This window comes from Lontra canadensis, unplaced genomic scaffold (assembly GCF_010015895.1).
Source record: "Lontra canadensis isolate GAN:19392208 unplaced genomic scaffold, GSC_riverotter_1.0 scaffold12, whole genome shotgun sequence".
NCBI lineage: Eukaryota > Metazoa > Chordata > Mammalia > Carnivora > Mustelidae > Lontra > Lontra canadensis.
In genome coordinates, this window is record NW_022631006.1 from 18,603,627 (window position 1) to 18,615,566 (window position 11,940).

The 11,940-nt window shown below is 53.1% G+C and overlaps 1 protein-coding gene across 5 annotated transcripts in view; it reads left to right on the forward strand.

Annotated features, from left to right (window-relative positions):
* PLA2G4E (phospholipase A2 group IVE) overlaps nt 1-11,673 on the forward strand; it is a 58,445-nt gene extending 46,772 nt beyond the window's left edge. For 4 of the 5 annotated variants that reach the window (XM_032856754.1, XM_032856757.1, XM_032856755.1 and 1 more), the window contains 9 exons: nt 1,034-1,170; nt 3,355-3,577; nt 6,294-6,408; nt 6,931-7,068; nt 7,353-7,460; nt 8,011-8,214; nt 9,063-9,229; nt 10,447-10,630; nt 11,105-11,322. In XM_032856754.1, coding sequence (XP_032712645.1) covers nt 1,034-1,170; nt 3,355-3,577; nt 6,294-6,408; nt 6,931-7,068; nt 7,353-7,460; nt 8,011-8,214; nt 9,063-9,229; nt 10,447-10,630; nt 11,105-11,322 — 1,494 coding nt within the window. Of the gene's footprint in view, nt 1-1,033; nt 1,171-3,354; nt 3,578-6,293; nt 6,409-6,930; nt 7,069-7,352; nt 7,461-8,010; nt 8,215-9,062; nt 9,230-10,446; nt 10,631-11,104 lie in introns of all 5 variants that reach the window. The other variant, XM_032856753.1, reaches the window with a different exon arrangement.
* The last annotated feature ends 267 nt before the right edge of the window (nt 11,674-11,940 follow it).

Genomic DNA, 11,940 nt, shown 5'->3' on the forward strand with positions numbered 1-11,940 from the left:
GGCACTAATAGATCCCAAGGGGACTTATGAGGTCTTACTTACACAGGACACAGTGGCCTCCTCCCCCCAAGCCGGGAAAACAGCTGAAGCCCTACTACCTCCACTCAAAAGGCCCTGGGCTCTTTGTTCCTCAATTCTCTCTTACCCCCAAATAGACGCATATACAAAACTCCCCCAGAAAAAACAACGGTCAGTGGCACACTACAGAGAAGCCCCTTCCCCTGTAGGGCAGACTTCTTCCCACAGGGCAGAGAGTGTGCCTTTGTTAGAGCCCTTTGTCATCTCCCAGGTATGGACTGAGGTCCACACCCCGCCCTCCCCACACCAGGCAGCAGGTCACTCTCCAAGTGCAAGAGGATGGAGACCTTGTGCCCGAGGACGGTTGCGATGGGGCTTTAGTGGACAGAAGGATCTTACCATCCCTGCTCAAATAGGGTACATCTTGGCAAGGATCCCCTTCCCCACTCTCCCCTCTTTAGAGGAAAACCCCAAGACCATCTTCAACCTTTGCGAATCCAGAGGTGACAACCCTGCTCCTTCCCACATCAAGAATTCAGTGATTCCGGCTGTTGTACATAGTGTATACTGAGCGCCTGTCACGGGCCATGTCTGGGCCAGGTGCCCCGATAGCACATCCTTGCATAGGAGGAGCCGTTAGGGAATTGCCCACTAGCTGGGTCCTCGAGCGAGTCCCTCAGCTCTCTGGATCCTGGTGTCATCACCTGGTAACTGAGGGCTAGACTAACTGTGCAAAGAACTCTTCCAGCCACCACGTGCTGATTGACCAAGCTGTGTGATGCCCCAGCACCATTTATGCTCACCAGCTACTGGGTTTGGAAGGAAGATCTAATTCTAGCCCTCCCAGGTGGCCCATCACTCTGTGAAAGGCTGTTTTCAGGTCACTTATTGCCTTGTGCTCTGTTGTCTGTAGCCAGTCCTCCCGCCTCCACCATTCTTTCTAAGCTTCCGTGGGTCAGTCCGTGTCTTATCCCACCCCGCACAGCCCCAACAGTCTGCCTCTGTACGCTCCCAGGTACCGCTGATCGCCATCATGGCCACTGGGGGTGGAACAAGATCCATGACCGCCATGTATGGCCACCTGCTGGGGCTGCAGAAGCTGAACATCCTGAACTGTGCCAGCTACATCACTGGCCTGTCCGGGGCCACCTGGTAAGGAGCTGGCTGCCACTGCCCAGTGGAGCCCAGAGCAAGCACTAAAGAGGCTGGCCAGGGTCTCTGGTGAAGCTTTCCCTGCCCCAAGGTAGTGTGACTCACAAAACTGGGTGGCTCTACCCCTTACAGCTGTGTGATGTTGGGCAGTGGCTTCACTTCTTGGAGTCTCAGTTTCTGAATCTGTAAAATGGGTATAACTAGTACTGACTCCATGGGGTCATTGAGCGAGACTCTCCCAGTCCTGGGTGCCTTGGGGCTGTGGCAGGGATCTAGGAACATGGTTAGGAGTTGTGACCCACTCCTGCCACCGACCCATCCTATCGGGAAGAAACAGCTGCCTTCTCCGAACTTGCCAGCTCTCCTAGGTTGTGTGGAGCTGACCCAGCTGCTCTAGCTGCCCTGACCCCAGCCCACCACCCCCATCCTTGCCCCTCCCTCTGTCCTGGTGCCTTCTTCACTCTCTGCTGGTAAGCAAGGAGAGCGAGTCCCCCGAACATGAGGCCAGTAGCCATATGCCTAGGACCCACAGTGCTTGTAGAAGCCCAGAAAAATGTCTTACCTTCTTTTAAGATCAGGAAAAAAAAAAAAAGGAACTTCTTGCCCAAGAACAAATATAACATTATTATATTTATTTTTATACAACAATCATAGAACATGTTTCATATTTTTATGGTGGAAGGGGCCCACATGAGGTCATAGCACAGTCCTGGCAGGGGACCCTTGAACAAAATGGCTGCATCTTCTGTCAGGGACTGGTGGACCTCTGAGCCGTTAAGGTCCCAAGGTGGCCCCTCACCGTGGAAGAGCTCTAGGAACTTACATTTGAGCAGTAGATGTGAATTTGCCCTAGGAAGGCCAAGGGCTGCTAGCGTGTCAGGAACTCCGAGACTTCAGCCCAGGTGGGACAGAAGGACAGCTGACGTTTGTTGGCATGGCCCGTGGGTAGTACAATAAGGAGATAAAAGCAGCTTCCATCAGGGTTGAGGGGCATTTGCATCCTTCTGGCCCTGCCTGACAAGCAGGAGATTGGGAGGAACTTGGTGGGAGGGGAGGGGGTGCTGTAGGGGAAGAGGGAAGCATCTCCTGGCCTAAGAAAGCACTGGGAAGTACCCTTTTAAAATCAATCATTTGTGATGGTTTTGAAAGCCTTTAAACATGTAAAAGTAAGAGTGAATCTTACAGAGAGCGGGGTGCTTTTTGTCCATGAAATCTCTTGACCAATCCCTACCTTCCCGGACCAGAAACAAGCCCTGTGAAGGAAGACGCCACTGTTCAGACACAGTGACACTGCAGACAAGGTCACCCAGGGCACGGGGGTTCCAAGGTGCTATCCTGACGTCAGCAGAAAAGCTAGCTCCAGGCCAAGAAGAGACCCAGGGCTACAGGGGTCACTGTTTTTGTTTTACTCCTTCCCACTGCCCATGTATAAGTTCAGAAGAAGCAGGGGAAATAAATCTTTAGCCAGCATTGTAATTATGGGAATGAATGCAGTGAAGTGGAAAGAGTCCAGGATTTGGAATCAGCCAAACCTGGGTTCCAATGTTCGCCTCACCACTCCATGACCCAGCACACACTTTGTCCTGGCCACTTTAAATTGCATTAACTCATGCAACCTTCACAATAACTCTTTGAGGTAGGTGCAGTGCTAATTCTCTCCATTCCACAGATGGGGAAACTGATGGACGAGCAGTTAGATAACTTGCCCAGGATTATACAGCTAGTGAGTGGCAGAGTGTGGTTTTGAACCCAGGAAGATCTTGGTCCAGAATCCTTGCTCTTTTTTTTTTTTTTTAAGATTTTTTTTTCTTTATTTGAAAGAGAGAGCGAACACGAGCAGAGGGAGGGAAGGGGGGAGAAGGGGAATCGGACTGCCCACTAAGCAGGGAGCCCGATGCAGGCTCCATCCCAGGACCCTAGGATCATGACCCGAACTGATGGCAGATGCTTAAGCGACTGAGCTACCCAGGCGCCCCCAACAGCCTCACTCTCAAGCAACATGCTTTACCTGGCCCACGGTAGCCATTGTGACTATGATTAAAAATGTCCACCCCTTCCCTCCAAGCTCCTCTCCTGATGAGATAGGGTCTCCCACGATCTGTCCACCTTCTCTCTGGCCAGGGCCCAGTGTTGATTGGACCAGGACTGGCTCAGTTCTATCCCCATGTGTATGTCTCTCTCCAGGACCATGGCTACCTTATACCGTGATCCTGACTGGTCCTCCAAAAACCTGGAGCCTGCCATATTGGAGGCACGGAGGCATGTGGTCAAGGACAAGATGCCTGCCCTGTTCCCAGACCAGCTGGCCAAATTCCAGGAAGAGCTTCGGCTGCGTAGTCAGGAAGGCTACAAGGTCACCTTTACAGATTTCTGGGGCCTGCTGATCGAGGCCTGTCTGGGGGATGAGGTAGGTGCTTAGCTTCTTCTGAGGTCCAGCCTGCCCTGGCTGATGACCAGCTCTCTTTCTTCTTCAGGGGGTCCTGGACTTACTTCTCAGCAGAAGGAAGTTAGCTTAGACCTGCAGATTCAACTGTGGGTCATAAGAAGCATGAGGTTCCCAAGCGCATGATGGAGGAAGATTGTGGAATTGGCTTGCCACATCCCTTTAGTGTATGACTGAGACCCTTGGGGTGGGGATGGCTTAGGAACAGTCCTACAGATTGGCTCCATATCCTCTGGGCCATGCCAAGTTACCACAAGAGAACATGGGGAGGGAGTTGGAGGAGGCTGGACAGACATCAGACTGATACAAGTCTGACCCCAAGTGGAAGAGAGAGGGAAGAACGGCTGGGTGGAAGCATCCAGGACTGCTGGTCTAGAAGGTTCAGTAAGGCCGTTGGATAGGCCTCTAGACAAGCTGTCGGCTGGAGGAGTTTGGTGCCCTCCATGGACATGAATGGGCATGCCTCAGGATCCCTCCTGCTCTCAGACACGTGCTGGGAGCAGCCCAAGCCTTGTGACCCCAGCACAAACTCAGCGCAAACTGGGAGGCCCTTAGTTGATTATACTCCTTGTAGCTGAAGATCTGTAGGGCCCCTTCTCATGGCCGCCTTACAGAGGTTGGGCCCAGAAGTTCCTCCCTGCTCTGAGATCCAATAATCCGAGCACCGTGTGCCCAAGAAGAGAAACAGTCTGTGTTGGGGGCTCTCAGCTGCTGGGGCACTCTGTGCAAGGTGGTGGAGCAGTGGCATTGAGGGGAACACCCTCAATGGCTTAGCGAACACCCAGACCCTTCCAGCTGCACAGGCCCTGGGGAGGGACCAGCTGTGGCTGTCGCTTGTCCCCAAAGCAGAGCTTCCCACCTAATTTCTCTCCAGACCTGCAGTTCTCGGGCCCACTCCCAAAAGGTTCTGAGGAGTTCTGAATTCCAAACACAACTTGCCAGGAAATGGAAGGATAACAAATTATTTTCTAGGTGGTCTGTAGAGAGATGAAGGTCATCTCTGAAGTGATAGATGACCTGAACTTCATCTTCGAAGTGCATTCATTCCTTCATTTTTGTTTTTCTTTCAAAAAAATTAAGTACCTCCCGCATGTCAGAAACTATGCCAGGCAACGGGGGTTCGGAACTGAGGCACTCACAGCTTTTGATGGGTCCCACCCCCCTCCCCCCTCTTGATAACCGCCATCTAATCTGTGCTTATGAGGAAGCAGGACAGGTGGAGACTGAGGGCATTGGCCTTTGGGTTTAGGCAGGTTGGGGTTTAAATCCGGGTCCTGCTCTGTGCTATTCCTTAAATGGGAACTACATCAATAAGGGGTAGTTAATATTTCAAACAATACTTAGTGCCCCATGTGATGAGGAGGAAAGCACCCAGGCTACTGACAACAGACATCTGAGTGTTGCCTGGGGTGGAGTAGGAGGAGGAGGCAAGGTTCCCAGGAGGGCAAGTGTAGAATTGAAAGTTGGAGGTCTCTACTGTTCCACTCTGGCCAAGGCAGGAGCCTCTTCCCCTTGGACTCCTTTGACCGTGAGTGTAGACTGCATTCTTCCCTGAGTCTATAGTTTTCTCTACTTCCAGGACTCAGCTTTGCAGTGCCCAGATCTCTGGGCCATTGTGAAAGGCACCCTGCTTGCCTTTCAAGGGAGGCCCAAGACTTGTTTGCCCCATGTGTGTGTTTAGCATCCCACACAAGGTCAGGGGCCTTCACACACCTGAATAACCCTGGATGGTCACCCATCAGACAGCTGCATAGAGCCTAAGGTCAGAGAGTGGCCCTCTAACCCCTCAACTGGCCTGTCTACAATGGTTAATTCGTTTAAGTAGGTGGCCGGTGGCCCTGGCTGTTCTGCCCAGACAGGGAGGCCGCAGTTCCCCCACGGGGCACAAGAGGGCACCCATGACTGGCTACTGCTGACTCCCCTCTGATTTGGCCGCACCATGCTCTGGGGACTCAGAGGGACCTTGGCTGCCAGCTGGTACACCGCTTTCAAGCCTTTTGTTTAGATTTTTTTAAAAAAGATTTTATTTATTTATTTGACAGAGAGACACAGCAAGAGAGGGAACCAAGCAAGAGAAGTGGGAGAGAGAGAAGCAGTCTTTCCACCGAGTGGGGAGCCCGACGCAGGGCTCGATCCCAGGACCCTGGGATCATGACCCAAGCCAAAGGCAACCGCTTAACTGACTGAGCCACCCAGGTGCCCCTGTTCAGATTTTTTTTTTTTAAGCAGCTTTTCTCCTCCTTCCCAAACAAATTTTATGAGGGAGCCCAACATGCAAAGCAGAGAAGAAAAATGCACCTTTCAAGGGAGGTGTGTTGGGGTATGTTGGGTGGAAGATGATGGGGATGGAGAGGGACAGTGGTGGCTTTTTCCACCCCTACTTTTTCCTTCTCTGGTCCTTGAGACACTAGGAGAATCTTGGGACTCTGAGGGACAGCCCTAAACTGTAGATTCTCCCCCACTCCCGTGTACGTGTCTGGGATGGTGAATAGCCCAGGGACAAGCGAACATTCTCTGGGTACATTTTAAGAGCAGGTTTGACTGGTGTCAGCTGGGATCTGCACAGTGGCCGGATGGGCTCAGGGGCCAGGCAATGGCCTGCTGGAGGTCCAGACCATCCCCCTTACTCTGCACTACCTCCAGGCTGTCTGTGCTCCTTCACCATTTCATGTCCCCACAGAGAAATGAATCCAAACTGTCAGATCAGCGTGCTGCTTTGTGCCAGGGCCAGAACCCCCTGCCTATCTACCTCACCATCAATGTCAAGGATGATGTAAGCAACCAGGATTTCAGAGGTAACACTGGTGGCTAGTTTATAAGGGGGTCCCTTCTCAGCAGGCAAAGGTACCCAGGGCCCCAGCACATGCCCAAACCACCACATTTGCCCCCCTCCACCTCGACTTGGCTACCCCTTCTGTGTGGATGGATCAGGCTGATGGGGGCTTGTGGCTTTTCTAGGAGCAGAGGTTTGATGGGACGGGGGTAATAAAGTTAAAAAAAGGAGGTGGTTCTAGATATTTCTCAAGGTTCCCAGACTGAGGGACTCTAGAAACCTGCTCTGCCTGCTTCTAGGTCAGTTGTGATCTCGGTTTATCCAGTTTGGTGGAGCAAACGAGCCATGCAGGTGGCAAAGCAGTCTGACTGGCCAGCAGTAGCCAGTCTTGGGCGCCCCCTTGTGCCCTGTGGGGGGAAACTGCAGTCTTCCTGTCCCAACCCGCCCCTGCCCTCCATGCCCCTGATCTGTAGGAGCCCTGAGGAGGGAGGGTGGGGCTGTCAAGGCCTGAGAATGACACTCCACCCTTCTGCTCCCCATGCAGAGTGGTGCGAGTTCTCCCCCTACGAGGTGGGCCTGCAGAAGTACGGGGCCTTCATCCCCACGGAGCTCTTCGGCTCTGAGTTCTTCATGGGGCGGCTGATGAAGAGGCTCCCAGAGTCGCGGATGTGCTACATGCTAGGTGACTCCTGGCCCGGAGGGGTGGGAGAGGGGGCAGGGGAAGGCCCGCTCCTTTCCCCCTGGATCTTGTCCTGGGTTCGGGTGCTGGTTTGGGTTATCCCTTGAGAATGGGACCCTCCTGCATTTGCCGGGGGCCGGCGGGGGGTGGGGGGGAGTAGACCAAAGTCTGTCTCACCCCCTGAGCAGCCTGACTGGGAGGGAACATCAAGTCAAGGGAGAAGCAGGCAGTGTTTGGGTGGCTGGGGCTCTGGGGCAGAGCCGCTCACAGCTGGTCCTGCTCCCTAGGCTTGTGGAGCAGTATCTTCTCCCTAAACTTGCTCGATGCCTGGAATCTATCCCAAAGCTCGGAGGAGTTCTTCCACAGGTGGACGAGGGAGAAAGTTAATGACATCGGTGGGTGACCCCACTGGCTTCCCCTCTTTGGTAGGGGCGAGGGGTGGATAACAAACCGAGGCCCAGTCTACCTGGCCACCAGTTTCAACGTCATGTCCATGGTTCTGAGATGAGAAAGCAGCTAGGATGAGGTCATCCTTGCCTGGAGCGGAGGGAGAGGGAGGCTCCATCACAAGCTTCAGGGGCCAGCCCTGGCCTGACTGGGGGGTGAGGGTGGGGGAGGGCCCAACAGAGGGGCACAGTGCCCTGGAGAGCTAACGGGGTAGGGATCCATGAGTACAGTGACAAGTGGCTCTTGTAGATTCCCTGTCTTCTCTGGAACCTCCCCAACTTACCTGTCATCACCCCTCTTCTCCACCACCCTGTCCCTGATCTCTCACCTGGGTCCTCCTGGCCCCAATGCCAGGGCCTTATCATCTCAGCAAGGAAGGTGTGAGCCTCACTTCCAGTGGTTGAACCCTGGGTATCACGTAACCATGCGGGCTTCGCCTGGGCCGTCTGGGGACCCCAGCTCTTGTGACCTGCCTTCTGTCCTCCCTCTCCCCTGCAGAAGATGAGCCACTCCTGCCTGAAATCCCCAAATGTAATGCGACTGTCCTGGACACCGCGGTGGTGATCCCGGGGTCGTGGCTGTCCAACACTTTCCGCAGCATCCTCACCCACCGGGCCTTCGTGTCTCAGTTCCACAACTTCCTGCTGGGGTTGCAGCTGCACACCGACTACCTCCAGAGCAACCAGTTCTCCATGTGGAAAGGTAACCCTCCCTGGCTGCCCGCCTTGGCCTGGGTAAAGGGGAAGGGCATGTTGAGGCTGCCATGGAGAAAGGCTGGCGAAGCCTTTCTGGCCATGTTCGCTGGGGTCAGGGGTTGGGGGGGAGTGTCTTCCATGTTTGGCGAGGTTCTGAATGTAGGTGCTGTACTGTTGGTATGTAATTACTTGAATCTGTACAACAATCCCAGCAGGTAGAACTTGGGGAAATGTGGGCCTTGACTTGCTCTCGTTGTGCTCTGGGGGCCCCTTTTAATGGGAGCGGTGCCTCCTGAGGGTGCGGCAGGAATGACGCAGCTCAAGAACCCCCAACATGGTAAGTGGCAGGGCCAGGTCTTAAATTGTGGTCACACAGCTTCAACTCGGTGCCCCCTCCCCTTCCTGCTAAGGCTTGAAGATTGACTTGCCCCTGTCTTTGGAATTTTCCTTGGCTACAGCCTGCCAGTGGCTGCTTTGGCCTGGCCTAACAATGCTCATTCTCCCTGTCTGGGGCAGAAAGGGCAGCTGGCTCTGGGCCCAGCGTGTGCACTGATTTATAAGATATTCTTACACCCCTGCAACCCCAAAACTCTGTGGCTAAGTCAGAAGGGTTTTTAATCTATGTTGTAGCAAAGACTTGCTACAGCCCCCAGGATAATAATCTTCTGCATCAGCCCCCACCCCAAGGGGCACTGGGACTCATTGGGGGTTCCTGGCTGGAAGGGGTTAGGCCCAGTGCCCAGGCCCAGATGAAGGAGCTCCAGTCAGGGTGTTCCGTCCACACGGGCCACCTGTGTCCATCCTCTGAGATCAGGGCAGCAAGGCATGATGGTAACTGTAAATCCTGGCTTTCAGACACAGTGCTGGATGGCTTCCCGAACCAGCTGACAGAGTCTGTGAACCACCTGTGCCTATTGGACACCGCCTTCTTCGTCAACTCCAGCTACCCGCCCCTCCTGAGGCCTGAGAGAAAAGTGGACCTCATCATCCATCTCAATTACTGTGCTGGGTCCCAGACAAAGGCAAGTGTGACAAAGAAAGGCTCCTGCCCACTGAAAGGCCACGCGGTTGTGGGGGCTCCCAGGACCGAGCCCCCACAAAACTGGGAAATGGGAGAACAGACATTCCCCCGTAGGCCCCAAGACTTAGCATCTGAGAGACTCAAGCTGTTCTACCTGGCGTGAGGTTAGCCATCCAAACCTCTTGGGGTGGGGTGGGGAGGTTGTTGGGCAGCCAGCTGGCCCTCACATGCAGGGTGGGCTTCAAGGGGACCCATGGAACAAATTCTGGTTTTATTTCAGCGATTTTATGATCTGAGCATTTGCTGTATTTGGCCATTCATCAGCTGCAAAAAAAGGAGTTTTTAAAAACAACTTTAATGGAGTCCAGTCCATTCTAAAGTTTTGTACCACTCCAAGAGTTTATAATGTCCTATTTTAAAAATAATCACATTGCCCTTTTCCACAGGAAATAGGGCCCTCCATGAGATTATATGAAAAGCCAGGATCAGAGGTTTTTATTTATTTTTCTCTATTTACCTTTGAAAAGTTCTGGCCTTTTAAGGGGAAGAAACTGTTTTTTGGTCTCCTTTACTATAGTCCTAGCCTGAAGCCCAGGAAAGGGGCTTACAGACAGAGCACCAGCATGACACCAATGATAAGGACTCAAGTGTATAAATGAGTAACGCTGTGCTTTCCTACCTGTGCTCTCACTTGATCTTTACCCCAGCTCTTTGAGGTAAATGGCACAGTCAGGAAACTGAGGCACAGAGAGGGGAAGTGGCTTGCTTGAGATCGCACAGCTAGTGTGCTTGGAACACAGGGTGAGGGCAGAAGTAAGGGGATTCTGATGTTCTCAGTCCACTGCTCTTTCTGTTACATCATATTTTATAAAGATGCCCTTTCAGAGTCCTTTCCAGCCTGTGGCCCTTTGTCCATTCCAAAGGCCATGCCCATCTCACAGAAGCCTGGCCAGATGTGGCCTAGCTCCAGTCACCCTCAGGCTGCCTGCCACATCTCCCCAGGTCTGTGTTTTGGGTGAAGCATCCTTGAAAGGGCTTCTGTCCACCTTCAGAAGGAGCTTACAGTTGGACACACACCAACCTACCGCCTCAGGCCCTTTGTTCCAAAAATAGCACAAAGAGGCAAAGCCATGTGAGACCTGAATTGTTGGCTGGGGGAAATCAGGAAGCTGGAACTAAGAACTCCTTGTTGCTTACCCACCCCACCCCTCATTCCAGCCCATGAAGCAAACCTGTGAGTACTGCTCCTTGCAGAACATCCCCTTCCCCAAATACGAGCTGCAAGAGGATGAGGAAAACCTCAAGGAGTGCTACTTGATGGAGAATTCCCAGGAGCCTGACTCCCCCATCGTACTTTTCTTCCCACTCATCAGTGACACCTTCCAGAAGTACAAGGCCCCAGGTAAGCTGGCTCCGAGCTTGGTTCCCACCACCTGCTTGCTGGCCTTGGGCTGAGAGCTCCTGTGTTTAGCCTGGCCCCATCTTCTGACTGTACTAGCAGGGAAGCCCAGTTCCACTTTAGTCTGAACCAACCTTGGCTTTGGGAAGAAAGCAAAGCCCCTCCCTGTGTGAGCCAGCAATGTCATCCTCTGCTCTTTCAGTCATTCAGCATTTATCCACATCCCACTAGGTGCCCTGCGCTGTGTCCTGCTAGGGTGGCCCTAAGATGGGCAAGCTGCATCTCTCCCCTGGGAGCGTGGAGGTGTGCACGTGTGTGCGTGTGTGTGCATGGGTGCTTGTGTACGTGTGCGCCCACGTGTGCGTGGTTTTCGCACAGGTGTGAGTCCCCACGTGGGCTGGGACAGGCCATGGGGAGAGATACAGATGCAAATGGTTACAACCCTCCGTATATAGCAAGTCCTTCTGCTGCCTCCAGGTGTGGAGCGAAGCCCCGAGGAGCTGGAGCAGGGCCACGTGGACATTTATGGCCCCAAAACCCCATACGCTACCAAGGAACTCACATACACAGAGGCCGCCTTTGACAAGCTGGTGAAGCTCTCTGAGTACAACATCCTGAATAACAAAGACAAGCTCCTTCAGGCCTTGAGACTGGCAGTGGAGAAGAAACGCCTGAAGAGCCAATGTTCCTCCTAAGTCCCAGCGAGCCTCACCGATCCTGTTGTCTGCTTCTAGGGTCAGAGGCGCTGAGCCCATGGGGGCTGACTGGCCTGTGCCGCCGGCTCTGCTATCTGGCGAGGGGTGTAAGCAGGCTGACCTGGGCTTTCTATCAAAAAAATAAAAATTTAAACAAGTTGAGGGAGATAGAGAAGGAGACAAAGGAATACAACGTAGGCAAGTGTTGGGATTTTAGACCCACAGGAATTTTTTTTTTAAACCTATCCCTGCAGGGAAGGGGGTCCCATAGCCACAGGGTCCCACACATGCCCAAAGTGTGGAGAATAAAATCGTGGCCTATGGAAGAGACTGGTTCCCCCAGAGATCTCAGCCTGCAAACTGGAGCTCAAAGCCTCCTTGACTTGATTCCTCCCGGCCTCCTGGCATAGAGGGCCTCCAGGAATAAATAAGGGAGGACCTGAGGAGTATGGCGGGCTCTCTGGAAAAATGCCTTTTTAAATTAAAGGCAATCATGATTTTTATAGGCTATTATATTTTGTGGTTTTCATTGTTTCGAATCAAGGTGTTCATAGATAGTGTGAAGCCAGAGGATCTAGACCGAGCACTGGTCTCTTCAACAACAAAGCCAGACCAGGT